The sequence below is a fragment of the Mesocricetus auratus genome, unplaced genomic scaffold (genome assembly GCF_017639785.1).
Source record: "Mesocricetus auratus isolate SY011 unplaced genomic scaffold, BCM_Maur_2.0 Super-Scaffold_100011, whole genome shotgun sequence".
Taxonomy (NCBI): domain Eukaryota; kingdom Metazoa; phylum Chordata; class Mammalia; order Rodentia; family Cricetidae; genus Mesocricetus; species Mesocricetus auratus.
In genome coordinates, this window is record NW_024429195.1 from 2,106,848 (window position 1) to 2,132,674 (window position 25,827).

General features: G+C 43.3%; 1 protein-coding gene across 3 annotated transcripts in view; it reads right to left on the reverse strand.

Annotated features, from left to right (window-relative positions):
- The window catches only part of Kcnab1 (potassium voltage-gated channel subfamily A member regulatory beta subunit 1), a 384,414-nt gene that overhangs the window by 29,313 nt on the left and 329,274 nt on the right, over nt 1–25,827 (reverse strand). For all 3 annotated transcript variants that reach the window (XM_040754343.1, XM_040754344.1, XM_040754345.1), the window contains exon 8: nt 25,601–25,687. In XM_040754343.1, the coding sequence (XP_040610277.1) occupies nt 25,601–25,687 (87 nt within the window). The remainder of the gene's footprint in view (nt 1–25,600; nt 25,688–25,827) is intronic.

The window sequence follows — 25,827 nt, forward strand, 5'->3', positions numbered from 1 at the left end:
GAGAGGAGTCCTCAAAGAGGATGGAAACTCAATTTATTTTCTTCTGCTGTTAACTTGATCACAAGACTGTTGTTCTTTTCATTTGTGCTGGATGTCCAAATTCAACTTCTTTTGTAAAGTAGCAAGAATCATTTTGTATTCCAAAATAATCCAACTTTGAGACAGTGAATGTGGGACTTTCCTTTATTTTTTTGTGAGTTATGGGGCTTTCCTTTTAATCCCACTATTAGTGTAGTACAGAATAAACACGAGTAGTCACTGGATGTATTTGTTGCCTTGACCAACCTAGAAAAAATTATTTTTTCCTAAAAACAATTGTTTTGGGGAGAGGAGTCTTGTAGCCTAAAATTTTCTCCTTTTCTGTTTGAAATTACCACACATCATTTTATTAAAATATTTATTTATACATAGTTGTATTGATATAAATAAAATAAGATTTGATTTTAACGAAAGAGACAAGCTTTAAGGAGATGCTGATCCTGGTGTCCATGCAAGGACCTAAGCTCCATCAGAGAAATTGTTATGAACACAGGCAGAAAATAAAAGTGTAGCCCAGACAGAATTTCCATTTCACACCAGCTACTTTATTTCTGTCTTTAGTCATTTTCTTTTTAAACCCCAGATGCTACTGATGGTGGTTTCTTTGCAGCTTTGAGATTTCCCCTTGGATTTGTATGAGGCCATCATTTTTCAGGACAGCAGAGATGGCTGAGCCTCTCAGCTCAGAGCCTAGAGCCGGAAGGCCATCTTCTCCCATTGGTCTGGACCCTGCTCAGAAGTAGAGGGAGGTGTGTTCAGCACACCTGTTATGGAAGAGCCGTTGATTGTCTGTCCTAGGAGGATCTGGCTCCACCGTATAGGACACCCACTAGCATCCAAAAGACGCTGATAACCTTAGACTCCCATCTAGACCTTGCCGGGATCTCAGTTTCTTCTGTGCAGAAGAACAGATTGATAGCAGCGTGTAATCTTTGTAATGACTGTTTAAGTCGGTGATCTTTCACCCTCATTTTACTGATGCAGAAACAGGGATGCGGAAAAGCACTTACTCGGGCAGGGTTCCAGCATGCAGCTTGATATATCCTGGAGATTTATATCTTCAGGGACAGTGAGCTGTCCATCCTGTGGTCCTCAGACTCTGCTGTGACGATCTGCGGTTTTCTCTGAACTGAGATACTTTGAAGGGAGTCCTAGCTGTTTTCTGGATGTGATTCTGAGTTTCATTCTGATTCTGAAATCTGAATCATGTTATTGGGATGCGCATTTCCAGCCTGACTCTTAAAAAACATTTTATGAGCCGGGCGGTGGTGGTGTACGCCTTTAATCCCAGCACTCGGGAGGCAGAGGCAGGTGGATCTCTGTGAGTTCAAGGCCAGGCTGGACTGACAGCTTCCAAAACAATACAGAGAAACCCTGTCTCGTAAAAAGAAAAAAAAATTATGTGCTGGAAGAAGCTGGTAGAGGCCAGCTTAAATTTCTTAAAATACCACATTTTACTCCATATGTATGCCATGTTTGTTCAAATGAAATTTTCTTCAAACTCAAGAAAATTGTTGGCAGATATATAAAAAGTTTCGATTTAAAATATTTCCCCCTTTCCTTCCTTCTCCCAGTTCTTCATATAAACACCCCCTATCCACTCCTCCTTGAAATCACAACCTCTTCATTGCTATTATCATACATACATGTAAATTCCTAAATATATAAATACAACCAACTCAGTCCGTTTATTGTTAGTTGTACATGTATGATTACGGGACTCATCATTTTCTATTGGATAGCCATTTAGGGGGGCATCATCCTTGAGGAAGACCATTTCTTCCACATCAATATTTATTTTAACTTGCAGTCAATGCCACGAGAGAGATCCCAAGCCCTACACTGACTGGTTCCCAGGAACAGATGCTGCAGAGTTCAGAGACCTAGGGTAGAACCAAACTCAACTGGCAAAAAATTAATGAAATGATTCCTAATGATATCCTATTGTGCTCTTGCCCATCATTGAAGAGCCAGTGCAGAGGCCCACAGCCAGACATGCAGACGGAGAGTCTAAATTGGAGATCTCTAATGAGTCCTTCCACTCGGAGATCAGTGAACCCCAGGGAATAGGGGGATGAAAGATTGTAGGAGTCAGGGGAGAAGAGCACACCAGGAGCACATGCCCCACTGAATCAACTAAGCAGGGCTCACACGGGCTCACAGAGCCTGCATTAGTCTACTCCAGGCCATGTCCTCTGTGTGTACACTAGGGTTGGTAGCTTGGATGATTTTTTGGAATCACACTCCTAACAGTGGGATTCCTAAATAGTGCCAGCAGATATATAGCTCTAATTGTCTTGACTCTTTTCCTCTTATTAGATTGCCTTGCCCAGCCTTGATATGAGGGCTATTGTATTGTCTTATTGTATCTTGTTTTGTCCTGTTCGGCTGTCATTTCTTGGAGGTTGCCTCTGGGAAAGAAGGGAAGTGTGGGGGGAGCTGGTATAAATGGAGGGAGGGGAAACTTTGATTGGAATGTAATGTAAAAATATAAAAAGAGTAAAAAAATGCATTCTTCCCATCAACACAAGCTTAAATAGAAGCTGACAATTTCCCAATAAGAACTGGTGACCTTAAGTTTTTAGATTCTAATTCCCACATTTACTTAACACTGAGTGGTAGTATCTAAGGACACATGTCCTGTCCCAATAAAAGGGAGATAGTATCCTTGATAACTATAGATTGCAAAGCTATTCAATATGTCAAATTCTTTAGGATCAATGACCAATGGAACGAAGTCCAATTAACTAAAATAAAATTCGTTGGGAGCAAGGCAATGAATAAATAAAATTAAAGAAACAAGCTTAAGTGAAATTAAACCACTGGGCTGTGAATTTTTCCTAGACAAGCGGCGCATCTGTGGAGCCGTCTATCCTCTAATCTGTAGGCTAAGGGAAGGTGTTCTTCTACATACGCTGGGATTTCCTTTCACAATGCAATCAAAGTCAACCTGTAATAGGGCAACTTTCAAAGTTTGAACACGGCTGTACTGGTTAGGCTTGCTGTTGGCTTGAGGCAAGCTAGGGTCATCTGGGAAGGGAGAACTTCAGTTGAGAAAATGCCTCCATCTGACTGGTCTGTAGGCAGGTCTGTGTGGCACTTTCTTGACTAATGATTGACGTGGGAGCATCCGATCCGCTGAGGATGACGCCATCCCTAGGCAAAATGGTCCTGAATTGTATAAGAAAGCGAGATGAGCAAGCAAATGAGCAGTGTTCCTCACGATCACAGTCCAGTTTCTGCTTCCAGGTTCTTGCCCCGAGTGCCTGCCTGGACGGCAATTCCTTTCGTCCCCAAATTGCCTTTGGTCATGATGCTCAATCAGAGCAGTAGAAAGCAACCCAGGTCAACAGGTCTTCCCCTGACCTGGGGGCATCCTCCTGACATAGAAGAAAATATTAAAACGTGAAAAGAGGCTTTTTCTTTCCCTCTATTAAAAACTTTGAGGCTTTACGTTGTTATGTTTCTGACACGTAAGTCATTTTAGTGTGTAGGTGGTACAAGGACCCAGTTTCACTTATTCTCACCACAGAAAATAGCCATCTTCCCTAACTTATTTATTAGGATATTTTTTGCCAACTTGAGGCAAAGTGGGTCATCTGGGAAAGGGGAACTTCGGCTGAGGAAATACCTCCATCAGATTGACATGTAGGTTAAGTCTGTGGTGGTATTTTCTTGATTAACGGTTGATGTGGGAAGAGCCGGCCCATGTTCAGCTATTGAGTGGTTTGATGGATGTCTCACGGTTTGACATTGTGAAACCGAGTTATCATCTGCAAATGCATCATAGCTCTCCTAGTATATATGCAGCCCATGGACCCCAGGTTGGACAATCCTGGTCCTTATCCCATGCTTCCTTATTTATCTTCTAGGCCACATGGCTAAGGGTAAAATTTCATTCTTGCTAATGTCTGTTTCTGGCACCTCTGTGGGTTGAGTACCCCTCATGGGAATGCTTGCATCCCGGTGTTTTAAACGGCCAAAATTTTTGAATTTGGGCCTGTGAATCCAGCATTTGGGAAGCTTTGGATTTTGGAGCATTCTGGATGTCAGATGTCCAGGTCAGGCAAAAGGGACGTGCACCCTGCATTCTGCTGTTAGTCCCTCCCCTAGCCGGGAGGAATCACTGAGGTGTTAGAGTGAGTGCTGAGACCTGACAGGGCCATTTCGTCACTTTCTCGCGGCTGTGACCACACATCTGATAGGAAAGCAGCGTAAGGCAAGGGATAGTTTACTCGGCTCATGGTCTGAGGGACGGTCCTCGTCACGTGGGAGGCACAGAGTTAGAGCAGCTCCTGACTGTGGTGGCAAGAGCTTGTCTGTATCTGGAAAGGTTAGGAAGCAGTGAGGGGGGACAGGAACCTCAAGCCTGCCTCCCAGAGACCCAATTCCTCCAGGTAGGCCCCAACTCACAGAGGTTCCATAGCTTTCCACAAGAGTGCCATCAGCTGGGGACCAAGTGTCGAAACACTTGACTCCCGCGGGAGACTTTGACATCTAAAACGTAATGTCAAATTTTTCTCATTCACCCACTCATCTTCAGGAGTCATTTAGGCTCTTTTAGGCCTTTAATTTTCTTTTTCTGTCTTTGATTTTTTTAAGACAGGGTTTCTCTGCATTGCTCTGGAGGCTGTCCTAGAACTCGCTCGCTCTGGAGACCAGGCTGGCCCTGAAATCACAGAGATCCTCCTGCCTCTGCCTCCCAAGTGCTGGGATTGAAGTAATTCTCTTGTAAATGCTTAATTTCGGATGGCAGATTTGGCTGGAATAGATTTTAGCAGAACAGACAAGTTTAAGACCCTACACTCTTCTGTTCCTAGTCTTGGTATGGATCTCCACTGCCCCTCCAACACGTGACATCATCTTTATAAACATTACGTATCTAAAATATGCAAAGCTTAATATAATTCTCTATAGAGTTCTTGCACATTGTAAAAACTGTACCTACCTACTTGATGGACTTTTTCTTTTCTTGTCTTAAGGCTTGTTTGGCTTGCTTTTCATTATTTGTTTTTCTTTTCCCCTCCATCAATTTCTCTCTAGTTTTTCAGGCTCATTTCTTCACCTGCCTGTCTGTATAGAAAGTCAGAAGCCGATAGAGGAAAATGGCACTGGAGAGGGACATGGGAGCTTACCAGGGAGGCTTGTGTATTAAAGTTTGTTTTTCTAACACTACCGTTCTCTGTGGAGAAAGTCAAAAGACCATAGTGGATGTGCTTGCTGCAGGGCGTGTACCTGGATGGAAGGCCATCTAATTTCTCCTGGGGCTTCAGCGAGTATGGTCCACGCTAGTGTGTGTTTGTGTATGCTCTGTTAAATCCATGTCATAAAATGTGAGCAAGATCATTTTTTTGACTTAGAAAATTCTCCAAGCTGGGTGTTCCCAGTTGTTCATCATTGTCACAGATAATTTCCCATGGAACATCAGAGTTTGAATAACTCGATGCTTTCCAAAAGGAATGGGCCAGAATGTATAATCTACAAAATGCATAAAGAAACCAATGAGGAAGCTAAGTGACTGTGTGTGTTTATTTCATAGACCCAATCTATTATAATTTCAGAGTAGCTAAATAAAACCCTTCCTGTATATTGGAAAAATGATGACAGAGGGTCATTCTGGTATTTCACAGCCATAACCAGCAACGCAGAAAAGATACAGAGGTTATTAATGCACATTTGCCCATAATATTTAGGAGATCTACAGATAGTATTGCTAAGAATGGTTATCTTTTTATTGTAACCTTCTTGAGCTTTGAGGTGCAGCTTTACTAAGGAATACGACTACCTCTATCTTCTTGGTGTATTAATTAATTAGGGGTTTCCTCCATGTGTGTGGCGGTTAGGTTATCAAAAACTCTGGTTGAAAGTAACATATTTATCCCTGCTTGTCACGGGGTGGTTGTTCCAACAAGCTGCTGAACTCCCTGCCATCCTGAAGGTGGTTTCTCTTGTGGCATTAATGGGGTGCCTGTAGCGTCAGAGAGGGTTGTGCATGAGTGTCTTCAGCATGCTTGTCATTCTAAGCAAAAAGCTACCCTCTGAGTGGAGCTGCTTCAGTGACATGAACAAACACAACAAGGACAAAGGGGGAGTGACAGGAAGACTGGTTGATAACCTAGAACTTCCCTACAACTGAGGACCAGTTAGGGAAGAGGAGGCCAGCCTTCCAGCGGGTCATTCTCAGGAAACGGGCACAGCCTGCATGAAAACCTGTGCACCCAAGCAGGCAGAATGGCTACTGGGTAGATAGCCAACACTTTCCACTGGCATTAGATTGGGTATTTATTATTGGGCACTTCAGGCAGGGTGGGTACCTAGGTCACATGACGTCAGAGGAAACAGAGAAGGAGCTGACTTTATTGCTTCTCTGTTACATGTTAGCCTATGTGCTGGGGAGTTTTTTTCCCAGTATTGTTGTGTTTAGGCTTTTATTGTATTTCTGTAAGATGGTGCTTCAAGGGCATTTCCTCTGAATTGAAATATCCTCGCCCCACAAGAAATCGGTGGGAAACCCAGGAGACTCTAGCAGCTAAGCAAACTTACAAAGCGCAGGAAGTTCCTGAAACTTGTATGACTCAGGAAGTTACAGTATTGGTGAGACCCCATTCCAAGGCTATGTAAGTAGCAAATGGTTGATGGGGAGGAGGAGACTCGCCAGCAGGGTTGCTTGCAAGTTGAGAAGAGAATTCCAAGGATGTAGCTTCCACGAGTTCTCACTTACAGTGGGATGTACTTTTCTGTGATGCAGCTGCCTTTGAATCACTGATGCTCCTATGAGTAAACCACTACCCATGTTCCTGTTATTATTCAATAAACTTACTGGTTCACCAAGCTAGACTTGAATGGAATAATTTCTTTGTTCTGCCATCAAAGCCTTATCTGGGGTGAATGGCTGACTCTTCACGTTTCCCCAGGGACAGCGACGCAGCAGGTGGTCTCATTTGTGTCTGAAGAAATCAAGGCGCAGAAGGATGAAGGCCCATTTTTGCTGGTTTTGAATTTTTCCTCTAATCTCCATGACCAAAGAAATGAAGCAACACATCTTTCCTCTTCTTATTCACATTCATATTGCATACCCATGCTTTTGATTATATCCTTTGAAACATAGAGAGTATCAACAATATCTGAATTGACCAAAGAAGCAAGCCTTTGGGCATGTCAAAAGGAAACATATTGGACAAAATAATTGCAAAAGAGTAGTTTTACAAACATCCGTTGGGCTACTAAAAAAATAAATTCACCCAGCTCCACCAGTCCTACACGGCACCTACTGTATCTGTGCCCATTACCAATGGAGCAGTGATTTTTATAATTGGGAGCACCTGTCATTTCATTACAGCTAACTCACTCAGGCTTTCATTTCTGATGTTTTAAGTTGTATGAATGTCATCCTCATTGGTCAGACAGATGGATGCAGAATCTTGATACAGCTTCTTATTCTGTTACCCTGTCTGGAGCCTTTTATTATATCTGTATATCTGCTTCTGGGGACAGGCATGCTGTCTTGTGGTTGAAAGAATAACGTGAGCAATGCGGCAGAGATTGATCAGGGTAGAAAAGAAATCGACCCTGATGAAACTTTCTACAGGAAAATCCAGTTAATGATCCAAAGGAAGCAGTCTTAATTGCCCTTTTAACAGTCTGAGCTAACTGTCTCTTTGGTACTGTCTTGGGAGTTGTCTGCAAGTGAAGCTATCTTAATCTTTTTTTTTCCCCTAGTCAGGGTTTCTCTGTGGCTTTGGAGGCTGTCCTAGAAGTAGTTCTTGTAGACCAGGCTGGTCTCGAACTCACAGAGATCCGCCCACCTCTGCCTCCCGAGTGCTGGGATTAAAGGTGTGCGCCACCACCGCCCGGCGAAGCTGTCTCAATCTTAATGAAATGAAAACCATCTCCTCTTACAACCCTGGGCAGCTCCTGGAAGCCCCGATCCATTCGGGGGCTCATCTACATCTGTGGGCATCCGGTAGCCAAGAGCGAAATAACTGTCTTAGCCTTTCATGAGTTGAACTACCTGGTAGAGTGGCTGACCATGTAATACCTTTACCAGTGCACCCATGGCTGTGTCTGTTAGAACATGAGGCTGCCCCCAAGGTGGATGGACAGCTGGCACCGCGGAAGCTACTAGAGATTGGCCTGTTGTTATGGTTTGTGTGTGAAGTGAGCCAAGGGTTCAAGTGTCGATGGCGTTGGTCCTTGAGGCAGACAGAGGTGGCCGGGGGTGGGGGGGGCTCTTGGAGGGTGATCTGGTCATGAGCACCTTGCCTCTATCGACCGGTTAGTTCAATTACAGATTCGGATATTGAATAGGTGGACTGTGTGGGAGGTGAGACTGATTGGAGGAAGCAGCTCACCATTCTTTGAGGGGTCAAGAGCTTGGTCCCGGCCCTTTCCGTTGATTCTGTCAACGTTTCCTGGCCACCACCAGGTAAACAGCTTTCTTCTTCTATGTCTTTCCAACATGGTGGGCTAAGGGCTCTGAAACCATGAGCCCGAACCAACCTTTTCTCCTTTGAGGATTGTTTCAGGCATTCTGTGAGCGGAAAGGATGACTGACTTACCCGGTCTCAGCGGGTCTGACCTGGAGTGCCCTGTGCTTTAGTCCTTGTCTCTAATTTACCACTCTCCATGACATCGGTTTGCTCTTAGCTTTTCTCTGGGGCTCTCCTTCCTACTTGTGAGGTTCTTCTCCCCTCATTTTATCTCTTAGGATCCTCTGCTAAGGAGGGGCTTAGTGAGGGCTTTCGGTGATAAGACTGTGCTTCCTCTCCAGAGTCCACGGACACGGCCATATTCACAGGCTATGTTAGACGGCTTCGGCTTCATGACAAAAGCGTATGCAAGCTTTCCATCGCATTCCATAATAAAGATTTTAAAATGATGGCAGTTTCCTTCATAAATCCTTGAGAAAGACTGACGCGGGGGTGGGGTAGGGGTGGGGTAGGGGTGGGGTCGGGGTGGGGTAGGGGTGGGGTCGGGGTGGGGTCGGGGTGGGGTCGGGGTGGGGTCGGGGTGGGGTCGGGGCGGGGTCGGTAGAGTCTCATGTTTGCTCTGTCTTGCTCGGCTCCCCTGCTCTTACACTCACTCACCTGTGATGCACACAAACACCTCCTTGCACTTCAGGAGATGCATGCCTGCCCTTGAGGCAGAGGGCCTCAGGAATGTGTTGGTGACAGAGAAGGTGTGATATATTGTCCCTCAAAGGAAATAGTGATAATTAGGTACAGGGACTAGTTTGACTGAGTCTTCTGTGTCCTGGATGTCTGCATATTTTCGTTCCAGATTTATGAAGACACTTTGTGGATGTTAAGGAAACTCTGTCACCCAGGGTGTTAAAAATAATAGCTCACACTTACACAGCACGTATGGTGTTCCTGGCAATGTCTTAAACACACTTCGCATATATTAAAGAATTGATTCCTTAGGACAATTTTGTCAGATAGGCGATTGTTGTTGTTTTATACACGAGGGCCCTGGGGCACAAGGAAAATGAGTAAATTATTAAAAAGAGCAGGGGGAAGAGATGTTTTGAGGGACTCCTGAAGAAGGTGGGAGAGGGGGAATTTGGGGTACATGAACGGTCAGAGAATACATGAAAGATACTGTATTAAAAAAAAAAACACAAACCACAAACCAAAGCCAAGCACTTTTCACTGAACAAGAGTAAATCAGCCAGTCCGTCCCCAGTCAAGATTCCAGGGTATATGACATAACGGTTCTTGTAGAAGAGAGAGTTATTAGGATACCATGTTTGCACAGCGTGGCCTAGGCGAGTGTTTTCCTGGGTTCAGTTGCTCAAGGATTCAGAAGCTACTGAGGCAATGGTCCAAGGGGGACTGACAAGAGCCAGGCTGTTGGCAGATCTCGATGCTGTGCACGTGGTGCTGATTTTGCAGGCACTTAGAACAGTCACACTGTCGTGCATCCTTGGGTAACACGGGGGAGAGCCTGCGAGGTCAGCAGCAGAACTGGGTTCCTTTCAGGGGGGCCCCCGAGACGGTAATGCACGCAGCTGCGAGCGTGAGACCCAAGTTGTGCTGGAAACCCCAGGAGTGGAGGTGTAGAGGGAAGCTGTAGGCGGCGAACAGAGACAGCCTAAGATGGGGGACGTGTAGGCTATGACTGCCAGACCACAGGAGTAGGGCTGCCCAAGCCTGTCGGAGCTCACACCACACTACCACCATGTGTCTAGGACACAGACGTACAGGAGCTACCGTTTTCCTTCCTGGGGTTTGGTTTTGGTTTTGTCCGACCTTTTTAAGTTATCCTCATGTTTTCCCCTTTTTTTTGGAATAGAAATGCTTAATCTTTGTCATCGTCTGTTGGGATAGTAATGTCAATAATCCATCAGTTATTAATGCTGTTAGCAATAGTAATGTCCTTTTGATTTTCAGGGGCTCCTAGTTAAGAGACTACCTTGGGTCTCAGTACAGACCAGCTTAGAATGCTGAACAGTGTTAATCTAAGACTCTGAAGATGATAGGAACAGACTAAGTTCACATCACATTATGAGACAGCTGCTAGCCATCTGGAGCCAGCACGGGATATTCATTCCGGTTTGAATATGAAATGTTTCCCACATCCCATGGGCTTGTGTTTGGATATGTGTTTCCCCAGCTGGTGGTAACTGCTCATGAAATAAGAGCTAGCAAAACTAGAAGTGGCTCTCTCCTGTTTCTAACCCCAAGGCTGTGACTAGACTTTGACAGCCACGGTCATTTAATTCTGATCACTTCCTGTCGCTGGCACTCTCATCCTATTAGAGTGTGAGTTGTTTCAATCTTTTGTTTATCCAAAGCAATACATGCACATCTTAAAAAATAGTTAATGTTCAAAAAGCTTGTATCAAGCCAGGCGGTGGTGGCTCACGCCCTTAATCCCAGCACTCAGGAGGCAGAGGCAGGAGGATCTCTGTGAGTTCGAGGCCGGCCTGGTCTACAGATTGAGTTCCAAGACAGCCAAGGCTACACAGAGAACCCTGTCTCAAAAAACAACAAACCAAACCAAACAAAAATAGGCTTGTGGTAAAAGCCCCAGTCCCTTCAACTTGTTTCTTGTATTCCAGAATTGGGGTGTCTGTTTCCTTTTGTTAATTTCCATATTTCTCAGTAATATTTCTGTTTCTTTGCCTCAGTTTTCATTTTTAGAAAACACAATGAATCGTAGCTGCATTATACTTGTTCCAAATTTTGCTATATAGTAAATAGTAAACATTGTTGGATTGAGTAAGATAGCACTTAACTTAGGACTTTTGTACCTATATCCAGGAATAAAATAAACCTGTATTTTTCTTTTCTTGTTATCTTTGTTTGGCCTTGTAAGCCATTTATTTCTGGCTTCTCCTATAGGGCCACCATACTCTATGAATGGTTAATATTTAACTCATGCCATCTATCTAATAATACCCTTGCTGGAAAGATTAAGTGATAAAATTGGGAAGAAACATAAAGAATGAAACAAGCTGCTGGGCAGTGGTGGCGCTTGCCTTTAATCCCAGCACTCGGGAGGCAGAGGCAGGCGGATCTCTGTGAGTTCCAGGCCGGGCTGGACCGATAGCCTCCGAAACAATACAGAGAAACCCTGTCTTGTAAAAAGCAAAAAAAAAAAAAAAAAAAGAATGAAACAAGCCAACCAGCTAACCAACCACCAACCAACCTACCAGCCAGTCAGCCAGCCAACCAACCAACCAGCTAACCAACCACCACCCAACACACACACACACACACACACACACACACACACACACACACACACACACACACACCTCTCCAGTCAGTGGACCCATTGGAGGGGAAAGGCAGGACCTTGACTGTAGATTTGGGGACAAGAATCTTTAATAGGTCTTTAGTCTATGCCATCTTCTGAAGAATTGGTGCCCTTAGTACCTTAAGTATTGTGTCATGCATATCATTTAGGTTCTCTTCTATAGGTATTCCAACCACTAACCAACCAACCAACCAACCAACCAACCAGCCAACCAACCAAGCAATGCACCACTCAGCCAACCTGACAGATAACAAAACAGCCAACCAGGTAACCAACCACCAGCCAGCCAGCCAGCGAGCCAACCAACCCATCATCCAACCAGCCAACTAACCTGTCAGCTGGCTAGCCAGCCAGCCAGTCAGTCAGCCAGCCAACCAACCAACCAACTAGCTAACCAAAAACCATCAATCAACCAACCAACTAAACTCATTCCTTCCCTACTTTAATATATATATATTGCTCCAGGTTTCCAAGTGTCTGTTATTTTCAAATGAACCTTCTAGTTCTGCTCATTGTCTTCTGTTTACTGGGTGATCTTTAATTTTAGAATGATGAGTAGACATTCATCTTGGTATTCTAAACCCAGAAGTTTTCTCACTTTTTTTGCAAGTAAGAAGACCATAAGTTAAGATTAAATGGCTCCTGCTTAATGTCCTACTTTCACTTGCCATGTGAGTTAATGACCTCCACATTGCTAATTCTGGTGGATGGTTCTGGTTCATCTCACCTGACCTTTACGCAGCATTGGATGCACTGATCTCTTTTTATTTCTTGAGGGTCTTTCTTTACCTCCTCCTTAGGTTACCACACTCTTCCTGCCTTCCTCCAAACTAACTAATGTTGGGGAACTTTAGGGCTTAGTCTTTCTTTCTTTGTCCTTTCTTTCTATGTCCCCTTTCTATTTATTTTACTCTGTATGTTATTTTTACCAGTTCTTAAGATCTTGACCACCATTCACATGGCAGACAATTCCAAAATCTACATCTTTCCATGTCAGGTCTAGCTCCTGAGTTTCAGATTCAGTGTTCAACTTTTTCTGTAGTGTCTCTATTTGGCTGTCTAACGAACAGCCCAAACTCAAGATGATAAGCCCAAACTCTCCTTATCATTGGGACTACATCTGGAATCCCCATACCTGTTTGGAGCAGTGGTTCTTAACCTGTAAACCCCTATTTCCAAAACTATTTGCATTATGATTCATAACTGTAGCAAAATTATAGTATGAAGTAGTAATGAAAATAATTTTATTGGGTCTCCAATCAATTTACATTATGATTACTAACAGTAGCAAAATTATAGCATTAAGTAGTAATGAAAGTCATTTTATTGGGGGGTCACCACACCATGACTGTATTACGGGGTCTCAGCATTAGGAAGGTTGAGACCCACCTAAGTTTATGTCTAAACTTCAGAGCATCTGTCCTTCCTAGTGATTCAAGCCTAAAACTTGGAATCATCCATTGTCCTACTCTTTCTGTCATATCTATAGATAACCCATCTTACTTCAATATGGTCCAAGGTCAAGCCACCTTTGCACGTCACAGGACAGCACCCTCATCTAGCCATTGGCATCCTACATAGATTGTGGCGGTCGTTTCCTAAGATCACTCCTCGCTGGTATGTTTGCACCAACAGTCTATTCAATTTCAGGCTGAGGTTGCTTTTGAAATGCAACCCAATGCATACCGGTTCTTGATCGAAAATTCAGAGGCCGAAAGGGACCTGGTCCATCATCTCTCTCATCCTCTGCACTTTCGTTCTTATTCTGCTGCAGCCTCACTGATGTCCTCAAACAAGACAGGCAGCTCTCATCCCTGGGTCTTTGCGCTGTTCCTCAGGAAGAAGCAGTCTCTTTATTCTCCTAGCCAATCACATGACTCCTTCAAGTCATACATAAACTTCATTTGCCTGTGGTCCCTGGCAGCTTTGTAAGCATTTCTGTCCTCATGGTCTGCTTGCTTTCCCTCTTCCCTAGCTGTTTTTCTCTTCTAATTGTCTACTTATTAAACTTATTTAGTCATACTGTCCGTTTCTTACCTCTTCTCCTAAGATTAAGTTTGCACCACAGAGGTGTGACCTTCCTTCTGTTTAGAACAGCCTATGCGTGCTGTGGCGTCTGGTTGGCATGTAGTAAATAGTAGTTGAGTATGAACAGCTTTGGACATGGGTACTGTACTCTCTCATGTTCTTGTTGGGGCTACCCTGAGGTTCATATGGTAACATTTAATATGTATTCTTTCGGTGTTTTGAGAAAAGATCCTGACAGTTTGATCTTTCTCAGGAAGGGAGTAGGGAAAGGGGAGGGAGAAGCAGATTTGCATTCTTCTCTTCTTAAGACTTTCTTGGTTTTAATATTTCCAATTTCCCTTCTGTTTTGTTCTATATGAATTCTTGTCATATGGTGTTTTCTTTGTCTCCTTCCGTAAAAACACTTATTTCTAGTTGGAAATTGGGTTGGTTCTATGACAATGCTTTCTGTTTCGAAGCCAAGGATGTATGTAATATGTTTCATATTCTCCCAATAAATGACAATGTTGATGACACTTTCTTTCCTTTCCTACTGATCTGCACAAATCCTCCCATCTGCTGGCCCTTAGAAATCACAAGCCTGGTTTTCTTGTGGAGGTAATATATTTGGATTTTATAAAGTATTCTTGTTTAGTTTTCATTATTTTTTGTATGATTGGGTCACTTGAAGCCAGATAGCCTTTCTGAAATTAAAACTTAGCATGGAGATACATTAGACAGGATGGGTATCTTCAGATTGCAAAGCTTGAGTTTTTGTTGCATGTTTTCTGGGCCTTGAACAGTGACAGTTACTACCCAAAACAGATGTGACACTTTTAGATGTCTTCAGATTCCTAGGGAGAGTTTGTGGGTAAAATGGTAGGCATGAGGAATGCCAACCTGTAACATATAAACTCTGCAAAGGTGGTCAAACACTCAGTTCTGTAATTTGTAGGTAGAGGTTTGAATCTTTTTTTTTTGTTTTGTTTTGTTTTTTTTTGAGACAAGGTTTCTCTGTATTGTTTTGGAGGCTGTCCTGGAACTTGCTCTGTAGACCAGGCTGGCCTGGAACTCACAGAGATCCACTTGCCTCTGCCTTCCGAGTGCTGGGATTAAAGGTGTGCACCACCAACGCCTGGCTACGAGGTTTGAATCTTAAGACACAGAATACTTCTCTACACTCTACAGCATATAATGGTATTTTATTATGAAATAAACATGGTTTCTTGAAATTATGGGAGTTCATTTTTTTGCATGTGCAATTTGAGTCAAACAGTTTTAAAAATTAGGTATTAAAATATATAAAATATGTGGAATAGGCATGACTAGTAATGTAGTCATTTGGATTTCTTTTTTGCATTGCCTGTTGGTCCTTTATTCCCCTGGCCCCAGTGAAATCCCACACTTTTCCCACAGCTTTCTGCCTATCCTTGGGCATTTTGAAGATAATTCTAATCAAACACATCCCTTGTAAGTCTAATTGACACTCAAAGTTAGAATTCTTCTCCCTCTCCCCACTTGGAGCCTGTATAGCCTAGGAGGAGGCAGGAGTAGCTTGGGGTATGGTGGGTTTCTCTGTTTCTCTACTCTTTGTACCCCTCCCCATTGTGGCCTAAATTCTAGAACACTCAAAGAGGTCTAGATAATCTTAGAGAAGACATATTCTCCAAAGCAACCCCCAGGATGCTTTGTTTGTTTGGTCAAGGTTACTGAAGACAAAACAGGGTAGAGAAATCATCTTAGATGAAGAGATTGAATAGCACTCATAACAAGACACCCTACACAACACTGTGGGAATATTCATTTTCCTCCTCTCTCTTCGTTTTTTGAGGGCCCGGGATTGAAACCAGGCTCTCGTGCATGCTGCCATGTGCTCTTGCTGTCACTCACTAGGCGACTATCAGTCAGATTGTGGTCTCCCTTCTCAAGAAAAACAAAACAAAAATCAAAACAATACAAACAAAGCCCCACACAAGCAAATCCCATTAAGGACGCTGGAGGAAATAGGAACATGCCTCCAGTATTAGATTACGTGATTATATGGAAATACACGTCCTTGTGTGTGATGACTGTGTCACTGTCACACGAGGAGATACCCGAGAGAGTGTACTCATGGGTGAAATGTTCACAGTCTGCAAGAACAGGCAAAGCCCACAGCAGTTTGATACACATAGAAGAAGCATATCAAGTGTAAATCCTTCCTACTTTTCTTTAGTTTTTAACTTCCTCCAAAAGTTATAGGAAGAAAAAAAAAACGATCTCAAGCTTTTCCTATAAAAATGTAGAAGTGATTTGCAGGAGTGATTTGTCACCTCATTCTGATATTCTTAACATCATCTCATGCATATAAAATCTTAAAAGCATGAGCATGTATAGCAACAATAAGCAACTTGAAATATTTATGCTGGATATTACAGCTTATAGGACACGTCCATTTAAAGACCACAATTCTTCACAATGATGAACCAGAAGAATGCAGCTTTCCCATTCTTGCTATTTATCAGTGAGAATCAGAGGAGTTGGTCTAAGCGGCTAATCCACATCCACAAAGAGCACCCAGGTCCTCTCACTGTGTCTTCTCAGCTCACCTATAAACACCCAGGACTTTAACAAAACAACTCACTCCCTTACTCTTTTTGCACAGAAAATCATAAAGGTGCTGTGAGGTATTTGCTAATACCATTGCCACCACGTGGGAATTACAGATAGGGGACTGTGCCGGTGGCTGTGCTCACCCCGTTAAACACGCACGCCGTGGAACCCTTAAGTGGCAATGACACTCAGTAACGAGCTGCTAAGCTCTGCAGCCCCACCTGTGCGGGGCTACGGCGCCATAGTGGGTGTTGGTGGTGTCCCGTTCCATGCATGCCGCTGCAGACCTGCAGGGGCGCAACGAGGGAACGATAGAATCGGCTTCTTCTGAGACTGAGTCAGCATCTCTTCAGAACATTGAGTGAAACCCTGTCACGTCACAAGACGTCTCTCGGGGAGCTGACACCCCCCAGACGGAAGGGCGCATGAGTCACCAGCAAAATATCAAGCAGTTCTGTGTCTCCTGTCCACCCAGCTTCTCTCTCCATCTTCGCGGCGGGAGACGGTTTAAAGAGAAAACAGGAGGTGGGGGGGGGGGAAGCAAAAACCAGCAGCACTTAAACCTGGCGGTGTCCACGGACTAGAGAAGACACGTGGCTCACCTCGTCTCTTTTTCTGAATGTGCTAGTGGAGGCTGAACCACTCTATTTTCACAATCTAAAAGAAGATGGGAAGAAGGAGGTAGGGATGGGAGAGAAATCACAGGGCGTGGCTAAGCTGCACAGAATATACCCATGTCCTTCCTCAAGATCATTCCCACCAAGATTTTATATAGCATGGCACTAGGAATCTGACTTCCAACCACAGCGCTGTATGAGTACGAACTGGATTTTTGGGGGCAGTTTGTTTGTTTGTTTGTTTTGCAGTCCATAGATGTGGGGAAAAAACAGTGTTAACCGGAGCTCCGTTTCTGAAAGATACAGCCTTGTGACCCACATACAGAACCCTTCGGGCCTCTCTTAACTCTGGGACACTTTTCACCAGACTCCGTGAAGCAGCACGTGAGCCTTTAGAGTGTGAACTCTGTGCGGTGACCTTGCTGCTTTACCGATGCTCTCCAGGAAGAAGAAAAACAAAGAGATAAGTGATACGAGGTGGAAGGTAAGCAGTTTGTGAGGCAGAGGCAGAATTTACAAAACAGGATTGGAGTTGGGCGCTCTAACGCGTCCAAACATTGCAAACTTGGCACAAGAAGGTGTTGCCCTTCTCCCCCTTCCCTCTTGATAAACCATTAGATTACATCCCTAAAGCTAGCTCCCAAGGTCCATTCCCTTATTTGCCCGAATAAGACTTCAACGTCCAGCAATCCAAACACCAAAGGTCCAGAAATCAAAATTCATTGTTTGGCTACACTGGTTAACACGTCCAATCGGGACTCACTAACTCATCCTAGTATGCCTCCTCCACTTTGATCTTTTAAAACCACTCTCTTACAGAGAATACCTGCTGCTTTGCCTGATCCAGAGGTAGCCACTCTGCCACCCCCTAGGGAGGGGTAAATAAATCTCCCTTGTTGTGGTGATATATTATTTATGACTTATTGAAGTTTGCTTGAGGATTCAGAGATCAAAGCCAGCCTCAAGCTACAGAGATCAGGCAGAGGTGACACATACCTCTAATCTCAGGACTCAGGATTAAGAGGTAGACCTATCTCCATTAGTTCAAGGCCACACTGTTTATGTGAAACTGATCCAGTCCTAAAGAGAAACAGCTCACACAAAGATGGTCTCAGCACCTGGGATCACACGCCTTTAATCCCAGCACTAGAGGGCTATAAAGGATGGAAGCAGAGTTTTCAGTCATCAGTATCTGGAGTCTGTAGCCACTTTGAGGGGAGCATATCAGTCTGGATGAATCTGAGGAGCAGTGAAGCCAGGAACAGTCTGAGGATCTCCCCTTTGGTCTGAGCTGAGGTGGAGGTAAGAGATAGTCTCTGGATGCTTTGCTTCTCTGATGTTCAGTTTGTAGCTTGAGCCCCAATATCTGTCTCTGGATCATGCTACATGTGTGCTGAGAATTGGCTGTCTGGGTGTGTTCTGTGCTGACTCCGAGGCCCCTTAAGATTAATAACTATTGTGTGATATTAGCCAAGATATAGAAAGGAATGAATGGGGATATGTGATATCCATAACAAATCTCTCTTTCTCTGTGTGTTTTAATTTTTAAAATTCATTGTTTTCATTTTATGTTTGGGAGTGTTTTGCCTGCATGTATGTATGCACAGCACATGTGTACCTGGTATTCACAGAGACCAGAGGAGTACACCAGGTTGATGGGGGAAGTCCTTCTGTGTCTATGTCTGTCCTATTGGTTGATAAATAAAGCACTGTTGGCCAATAGGAAAGCAAGATAGGTGGGACTAGGAGAGGAGGATTCTGGGAATTGTAGTCAAGAGTAGAGAGTCGCCATGGGATCCCTGGAGGAGAGGACACAAATCTGGCATTCTCCGTAAGATAAGACCTTATAAAAATATGTATTAGTAATTATGGATTAATAGTTAAGTCAGAGCTAGCCATTAAGAAACCATACCAAATGTCCAACAGCTTCATAATTAATATAGTGTCCCGTGTGTTATTTGGAGGCTTGAGTGAAGCCAGAGTTTGCAATTGTCTCCTTTGCCTTGTCTTCCTTGCTGAAATGCTGCTCCAGTGAGGAGACCCCATCACAGGCTGTGGAGTGAAACCCCTTGGAGTGGACTCCACCTCTCCCCACTGTACAAAAGTAATGGACATAGTTATCTGGTGGAGGAAATTTTCAAGACAGAGTAGCATACATACTGTGGCATGGTTATTGTTGGCTGCCTTGAGCCAGGTTTACAGTGAGAATTAGGAACAAAAGCAGAACAGAGTGGTGTGAAAAAATGTTTCACTGGAACTGAGAATGTACAGTTTGACATATATGAATACTCAAAATTGCAGATAAAGGGGCCATAACTGTTAAAAGAATTTCATATCATTAGCAAAAGCAAAACATTTTGCACAGGGGAAACAGAAAGAGGTCTTGTGGGCAAGATCTCATCTGTTGAGGCCTCCAGGGTACAAAAACACAAGCTCACTTGGAAGACTTTCTTTTGAAAGGATGCCTGAAAAGAGAGAGTAGCCAGGGTGCCTTGCTGGAAGTAGGGAAGTGCTTTTCTACATTTAATATCAAAGTACTGTGAGGCCCCTGCAGCCTGGTTACTTCTCAAACTCGAAGCAGACCTTGGCATCATCCACAGGATACCGGCTTTTCAGGTACACAGAACACAAGAATTTCAAGCTTGCAAGATTTTAAAGAAAAATCTGGGAGGCCAGGCAATGTGTGTGTGTGTGTGTGTGTGTGTGTGTGTGTGTGTGAGAGAGAGAGAGAGAGAGAGAGAGAGAGAGAGAGAATGTGTGTGTGTGTGTGTGTGTGTGATGATTTGACTCCTATAGAGAGCCCCTGAGTAGGCGTTGCAGGAAGCTGTGAGTGTAAAACCAGTTGGATTGGAGACCCCCAGGAGGTGTGGCATGTCTGCAGAGGAAATTTGTAGTAGGTGAGTGAAGCCAGCTCGGGAAGGAGATTATATGTGTTGCAGGCAGCACAGGCATGGGCTGCTCTGTTGCACTGGAGCTCAGATCATGCCCTATGCTCCCAGGACTAGACATGGAACTATGTAATTTCATGTTTCCTTCTTAAGTTTCGATCTTGCTTTCGTTCAGTTTTTTCCCCCTCACATTTCCCTGTCCACCTTGTAGGGTGGGAATGTTTGCTCTGCACCATTGCACACTGGACGTGTGTAATTGATCTTATTTTCACAGGGACTCACAGATAAGAGACTGGCTTAAGAATCATGGAGGCTTTAGACTTTTAAACAGAAGTGGGACTGTTAAGAATTGGGGGAATCCTTGAAGCTGGGCTAAATGTTTTTTGTAAAATGTGAGCCTCTGGAGGGGGCCAGGGCAGAATCTAAGATATTTCCCCTTATATCCTGAACAATTGTAATGGACTGGTGGCAATATTTTAGGGAGGCTATGGAACCTTTAGGAAACCGAGCCTGTCTGCCAGAAGTCACTAGGGGTATGTCTTGGGAGCTTACAGCCTGGCTCCCAGGTCTGGCCTGCTTTGGTTCCTGGGATGATGGAGGGAGGGAGCCTCTGCTGTATGCTTTCCATGATGCGTTCCCTGTGATGATGGGCTGAGATGTCTCCTGGAAAGTTTTCCAAACAGCCGGTTGTTGGCACCACAGTCAGAGCAACACAAAGCAGACTGATGCCCCAGGCTTCTGTTGGAGGGAGAAGGAGTTTTTACCTCTGTGGTCATCCAGGGTATTGTTCTCCTGCGTGTATCTCTTGAGCGTTTGGAATGTGTAGGTCCAAAGTATGCTGTGTACTGTGGGTTTGAGAGACTTATGTAAAGGAGCAAATGATCACATTTTAAAAATGATTACGAGTTGGAAATAGTAATTTTTGTATGTGTAGTTAGAACAATATTGCAATGAAACCCACTTGTTTATTTTAATTTTTTTAGTGTGGCTAATAAATGATTTAACTTGCATAAGCGTCTTGCTTTATGTCTTCCTGGGGCAACATTGTCACACAGCTTGCAGAGGATTTCTTCTTGCTATTATTATAATTTTGGGGACAAGGCGGGGACAACCCAAACTCTCCTAATATGGGGCACAGTGTCCCTGTCAATCCATGTGACTTAAGCTGCCTTGAGCTTTCTCCTAATGAAAGTTAAAGTCATATGCACTGATCAGTTGTAGCTAAATGACATATGTAAATTTCAGGTGATTAAGATTTTGTTCTAAAAACTTTACTTTGGAAGATAAAATACCTGGGTCCATTATTTTAGAACTGATAAAATATTGATGATCTAGGCTGTTGAAATGTTTTCTGTGGTCTCTTGTTTTCTGAGTTGTTACAGATATCCTAGATTCCCAAATATTCATAGATTCCCGTTTGCATGTAGCAACAGTAAAAAAAATGCCTTAAGAAGAAATAAATATTTATGGAATTTGCTGTTTGATTAATACTGTGGGAATTAATGAGACTAACTTTGGTCTTAGCTCTCTTATTTGAAATAAAGACATCTGACTTGCTTTATACCTGCACTAGCCTGCAAAGAAGGAGAAAATGAACAGTGTGAATAGTAATTAGTACAGACATAGTATCCAATGATGCAGGAATTCTAGGAGATTAGTTTTGGCAATGAGTTCTAAATGAAAGGACTTGATTTCAAGCATGCTTTTAAATTAGGTTTTTATTAAAATGCAATTTAACTTGAAAAAGTCATCATACTGTCAGTAAATTTTAAAAGTCTGTATATTAAAGTGTTCCTTCTTTTGCTATTATTACCAAGCGTTCCACACTTCACAGCTATCTCTGTGTCTCAACTATAGATGGCTTTCTTCCTGGATAATTACCCTGAATTTGGCAGTAGCAGGTAAAAACAAACAAACAAACAAACAAACAAACAAACAAAACCCCAAACTCTCCTAACATGAGACACAGTGTCCCTGTCAATCCATGTGACTTAAGCTGCCTTGAGCCTTCTCCTATAGTGAGCTCGAGAGAAGAATTCGAAGTGCGTACTGATTTACGAAGTGAAAGAGTCAAGTTTGAGTTTCATGGAGGCAAGGGCCTCTCAGTGATTCCCCCTAGGAGGGATACATTGTTGTAAGAAAGGAGACGTGGGATGCGGGGCTGAGTCTTTTATTTTTTTTCCCTACCATTGGGAATCGCGCCACCCGTTGTCAGATAGCATAGCAGAGGCAGATGGCGCGGCAGCTGCTGTGAAAGAAAAATGCCTCACTACTAGGTGAACCATGAAAAATAACGAGGCGGACGGAAGGCAAAAGCGCACACGCTCCCCTCTGCTGTCACCTCTTCCGGTCACCACGGAATGTCTGATTGTATTCCATCAGGTGGCAGAGCGCAGAAGAAGTCAGTTCCACATTGGAATTTACCACCATTCTCTTGACAGAACTTGCCTTTTGTCTTTGTTTTTTGTTTTGATTTGTTATTTTTGTTTTTTTGTAAGAATGGGAGGAGGAATGGGTAGCAATGACTAACGGGATGCACGGTGCCCTTATACGGTAAAGAAGGAACAAAGGTCGATCTCTTTCTGGATCAGCTGGTCGCGGTTTGGTAAGCAGAGATTGGACGGAACTCACCTTGGTTCATTTTAGATATGCCCCCCGGTTAACACTGACTCATGCTACGGATCTTGTGAATGGGGGCATTTTAATCAGATTTAAACGGAAGTTATTTAAGAAATGTGACTTCGAGATACCCAAAGCGGGCACACACATGATCTTGACATTTGCATAGTTTCTGGCTAGAACCTGTCCAGTGTTCCACGCTGGCTGTTTTATTCCACTCCCCTGAGCTAAATGGATGAGGATCTACAAATGCCAAGGATCTACAAATGCCGAGGATCTACAAATGCCGAGGCCCTGCAGTTTTTGTACCTACGCAGTTAGATGATACCTGCTTGGTAATTAATTACCGTTGTATAACTACAGCAAATACAAATGATTCAGCCAAGTTTTGGTGTACTGAGGCAATGAAAGCATGTGAATGACATTAATTCTTTTCTGGCTATTATTTAAAGGAATTGGCTGAGCGAGTATCTGAAGATGTTTTTGCCATTTTGTCTAGAGCAGTTGCATAAGGGCTGTAGAGTTACACCGACTAACAGTCGCTGAAGGGTCACAAAGGGTAGTTAGGCATTGTTCTAAGAAACACTAGTCATCCTGCAAGGGAGACCTCATTGTGTATGTACAACTTTTACTTACACACACACACACACACACACACACACAGAGGGAGAGAGAGAGAGAGAGAGAGAGAGAGAGAGAGAGAGAGAGAGAGAGAGAGAGAGAGAGAGAGGATTTACCATCATTGCCAGCACCATCGTTGGCATAGAATCTAGAAGCAACTCAAAGGTATCTCCCCCATCCCTGCATTTGAGGAGCTAATGTCCCCAAATTCACCTGGCAGGCCTAGTCTCTCTACTTCCTTTTTCTCTCTATTTCCCAGGGAAGCACTCTCCACTGTTGGAGTAAAGCAGAAAGGACTGATTGTGAAATCTGTGCCGCCAGCACCAGAATTCAACTCTGGCATTTCTATGTGACCTACAAATACGTAATTGTAAATTACAAATAATGGTGTGAGTTTAGGTACACGTGTCCAGAAAGCTAGAGCAAGCTTCATGGGAGCCATCTGAATTTGGCCCAAGTCCTCAAGAGAGCTGCCTGAAGAGCATCTCCACTATGAGCTTCAGAGGTTGGTAACCCTGCTGGCTGGGGTAGGTCCCTGCCTGGGGTATGGAGAGACAGCAGGCTACATTCCAGTACAAGGTGGGTGATTGCTGCCAAGCCAGGTACAGAAATCTGTGTTTGGTGACTTACTCAGAAGTGGGAAATACCCATTGTTTAATACGCCTCAGGATAACAACTCATTATGAAATAGCTCCCTGCTTCCCTTTGTGGAATTTTATGTGAATGTCTTAGGGAAATCTCCAATTTCAGTAGAGGCTAGATAAACACTATGAAGCTCAGGTACCAGCTATCTATTCTTAAAAAAAAAAAACACTTGGAAATGTCTTTTAACTAAACTTCAGCATTATCATTGGTGTTTATATAAAAGGCACTTAGCCAAAGCACATCATGTCTCTGGAGGATTTTCTTCTTCTTTTAGACACAAACTTTACCCACTATGTGTTTTCTTTTAGTGACCCTTGTAGTATAGCTCTCCTTTTATAGATAGAATGCAGCTTGTATTTCCTGACTGACGAAATGTAAGATGTATCTCTAAATATATGATATATCTCTAAAATTAAAGGTAAAGTAGGATGCAGGAAGGATGTAAACAAAACAGAACAACAACAGCAATGTGATATCCTGTGTATATATATACATGGTGTGACTGTGAGACACCATTCCGAAGAGAAGGATAGCCTTTTGTTTTATTTGGTAATTTTGCTAACTAAATGACTTTAGTGCTCTGTTTTAATGTGTCTTTGTGTATTGTGTGACACCATAGTATTATTGAAATAAATATCTTTTATGCTGTTTATAATTTGCTTTATCAAACAATCTTTGTTTTGGCAGATATATACACATATGTATGCTATGTAAACACAGATAATAATGTGTATATAGATGTAGCTGTGCATGTATAGTTTCTCAGTAGTTGGGAAAGATAAATGGCAATGCAATAAAAAAGATAAAAAAAAGAGAAATGTCTCTAACATTTTTCCATGTGTGGTTAGAAATGCAACCTAGAAAAATTCCTATGAACTTTTAAACATTAATAGTTTCCTTAATTTCTATGACCGAAATAGCAAGGATACATCTTCACAGAACTGAGCTTATTACAAACATTCGAACAGCTTTCTGAATTATCAAAGACAAAACTACTTTAGGTGTGATTTTCCTGCAGATTACACTACTTGAATTGTTAACAAATTGATAGTCCAAATGTAAACTTAAAACCAAACACCAAATCAACCAACTATTCTCTGTTTATCTTGAAATATCTCTATCCTCAAGTTCCTGTCATCCTCTTGCTTTAAATCTCAATAGACTTTTCCATTTTGGTGTCTAAAACCATCTCACTTCCCAGCTGTCCCAGGCAGGATTGATAGACAAACACAATGAAGAAAACGCGGCTCTAGGAAAGTCCTGTAAGTTTTCCCCAGGGACACACTGTGGCTTTTCTGACGGAAGATTGGCAGTTGCACAGCTTGCAGAGGAGCAACAACTAAACCGCAAAGTGGGGCCTCATTTGAGCGGTTCTGTCAAATCCCTGCTCGCAGCGCCACTCAGCATTCATTATTACCCAGGAAACTAGACAGACTTAGCATCGTTGCGTTGCAGGAAAGTGAGGCCCTCAGACTAGCCCCTTGGACACGGAGGTCGTGCTGTAAACCCCTCTGATCGATGGAATCACGAAAGTGAAATGAGTCTGGGGCGGCAGAATATGAATGCTTTGCAACAAAGAAAAGCCACCAAGAATAAAAGTAAAGGAAGAAGGAGGAGGAGGAAAAAAAAAAGCAGTCTATGGGCTTTCAGGGTAAAAGCAGAGGCCAAAGGACGTCGGAAAGGTTTTGGCTTTTCCTACTCTGGCGTGTCCGTCTGAACACTCATCACTTACTGTGAGTAGAAACAGTCTTCAGGCTAGGACCAGGGCAGTTCTGCAGCTTCTCTTTCTGATCCGAGGCCTCTACTCACCTTCCATGGGGGTGTTGCTGTCAGGTCGGTTTGCAAAGACCACGTCCACGTATTCCAGTTGCAGCCTCTGGAGGGAACCCTTGAGTCCTAGCGACAGAAGCAGAAAACAGAAGAAAAAACATAGCAAAAGGCCCGAGAAGTCCAGGTGGGCTTGAGTTTGATTTCTTTCAAGAATTTACTTAAAAAAACAAAACAAAACACTGAGTTAGTTGCAAAAATCCTCCGAA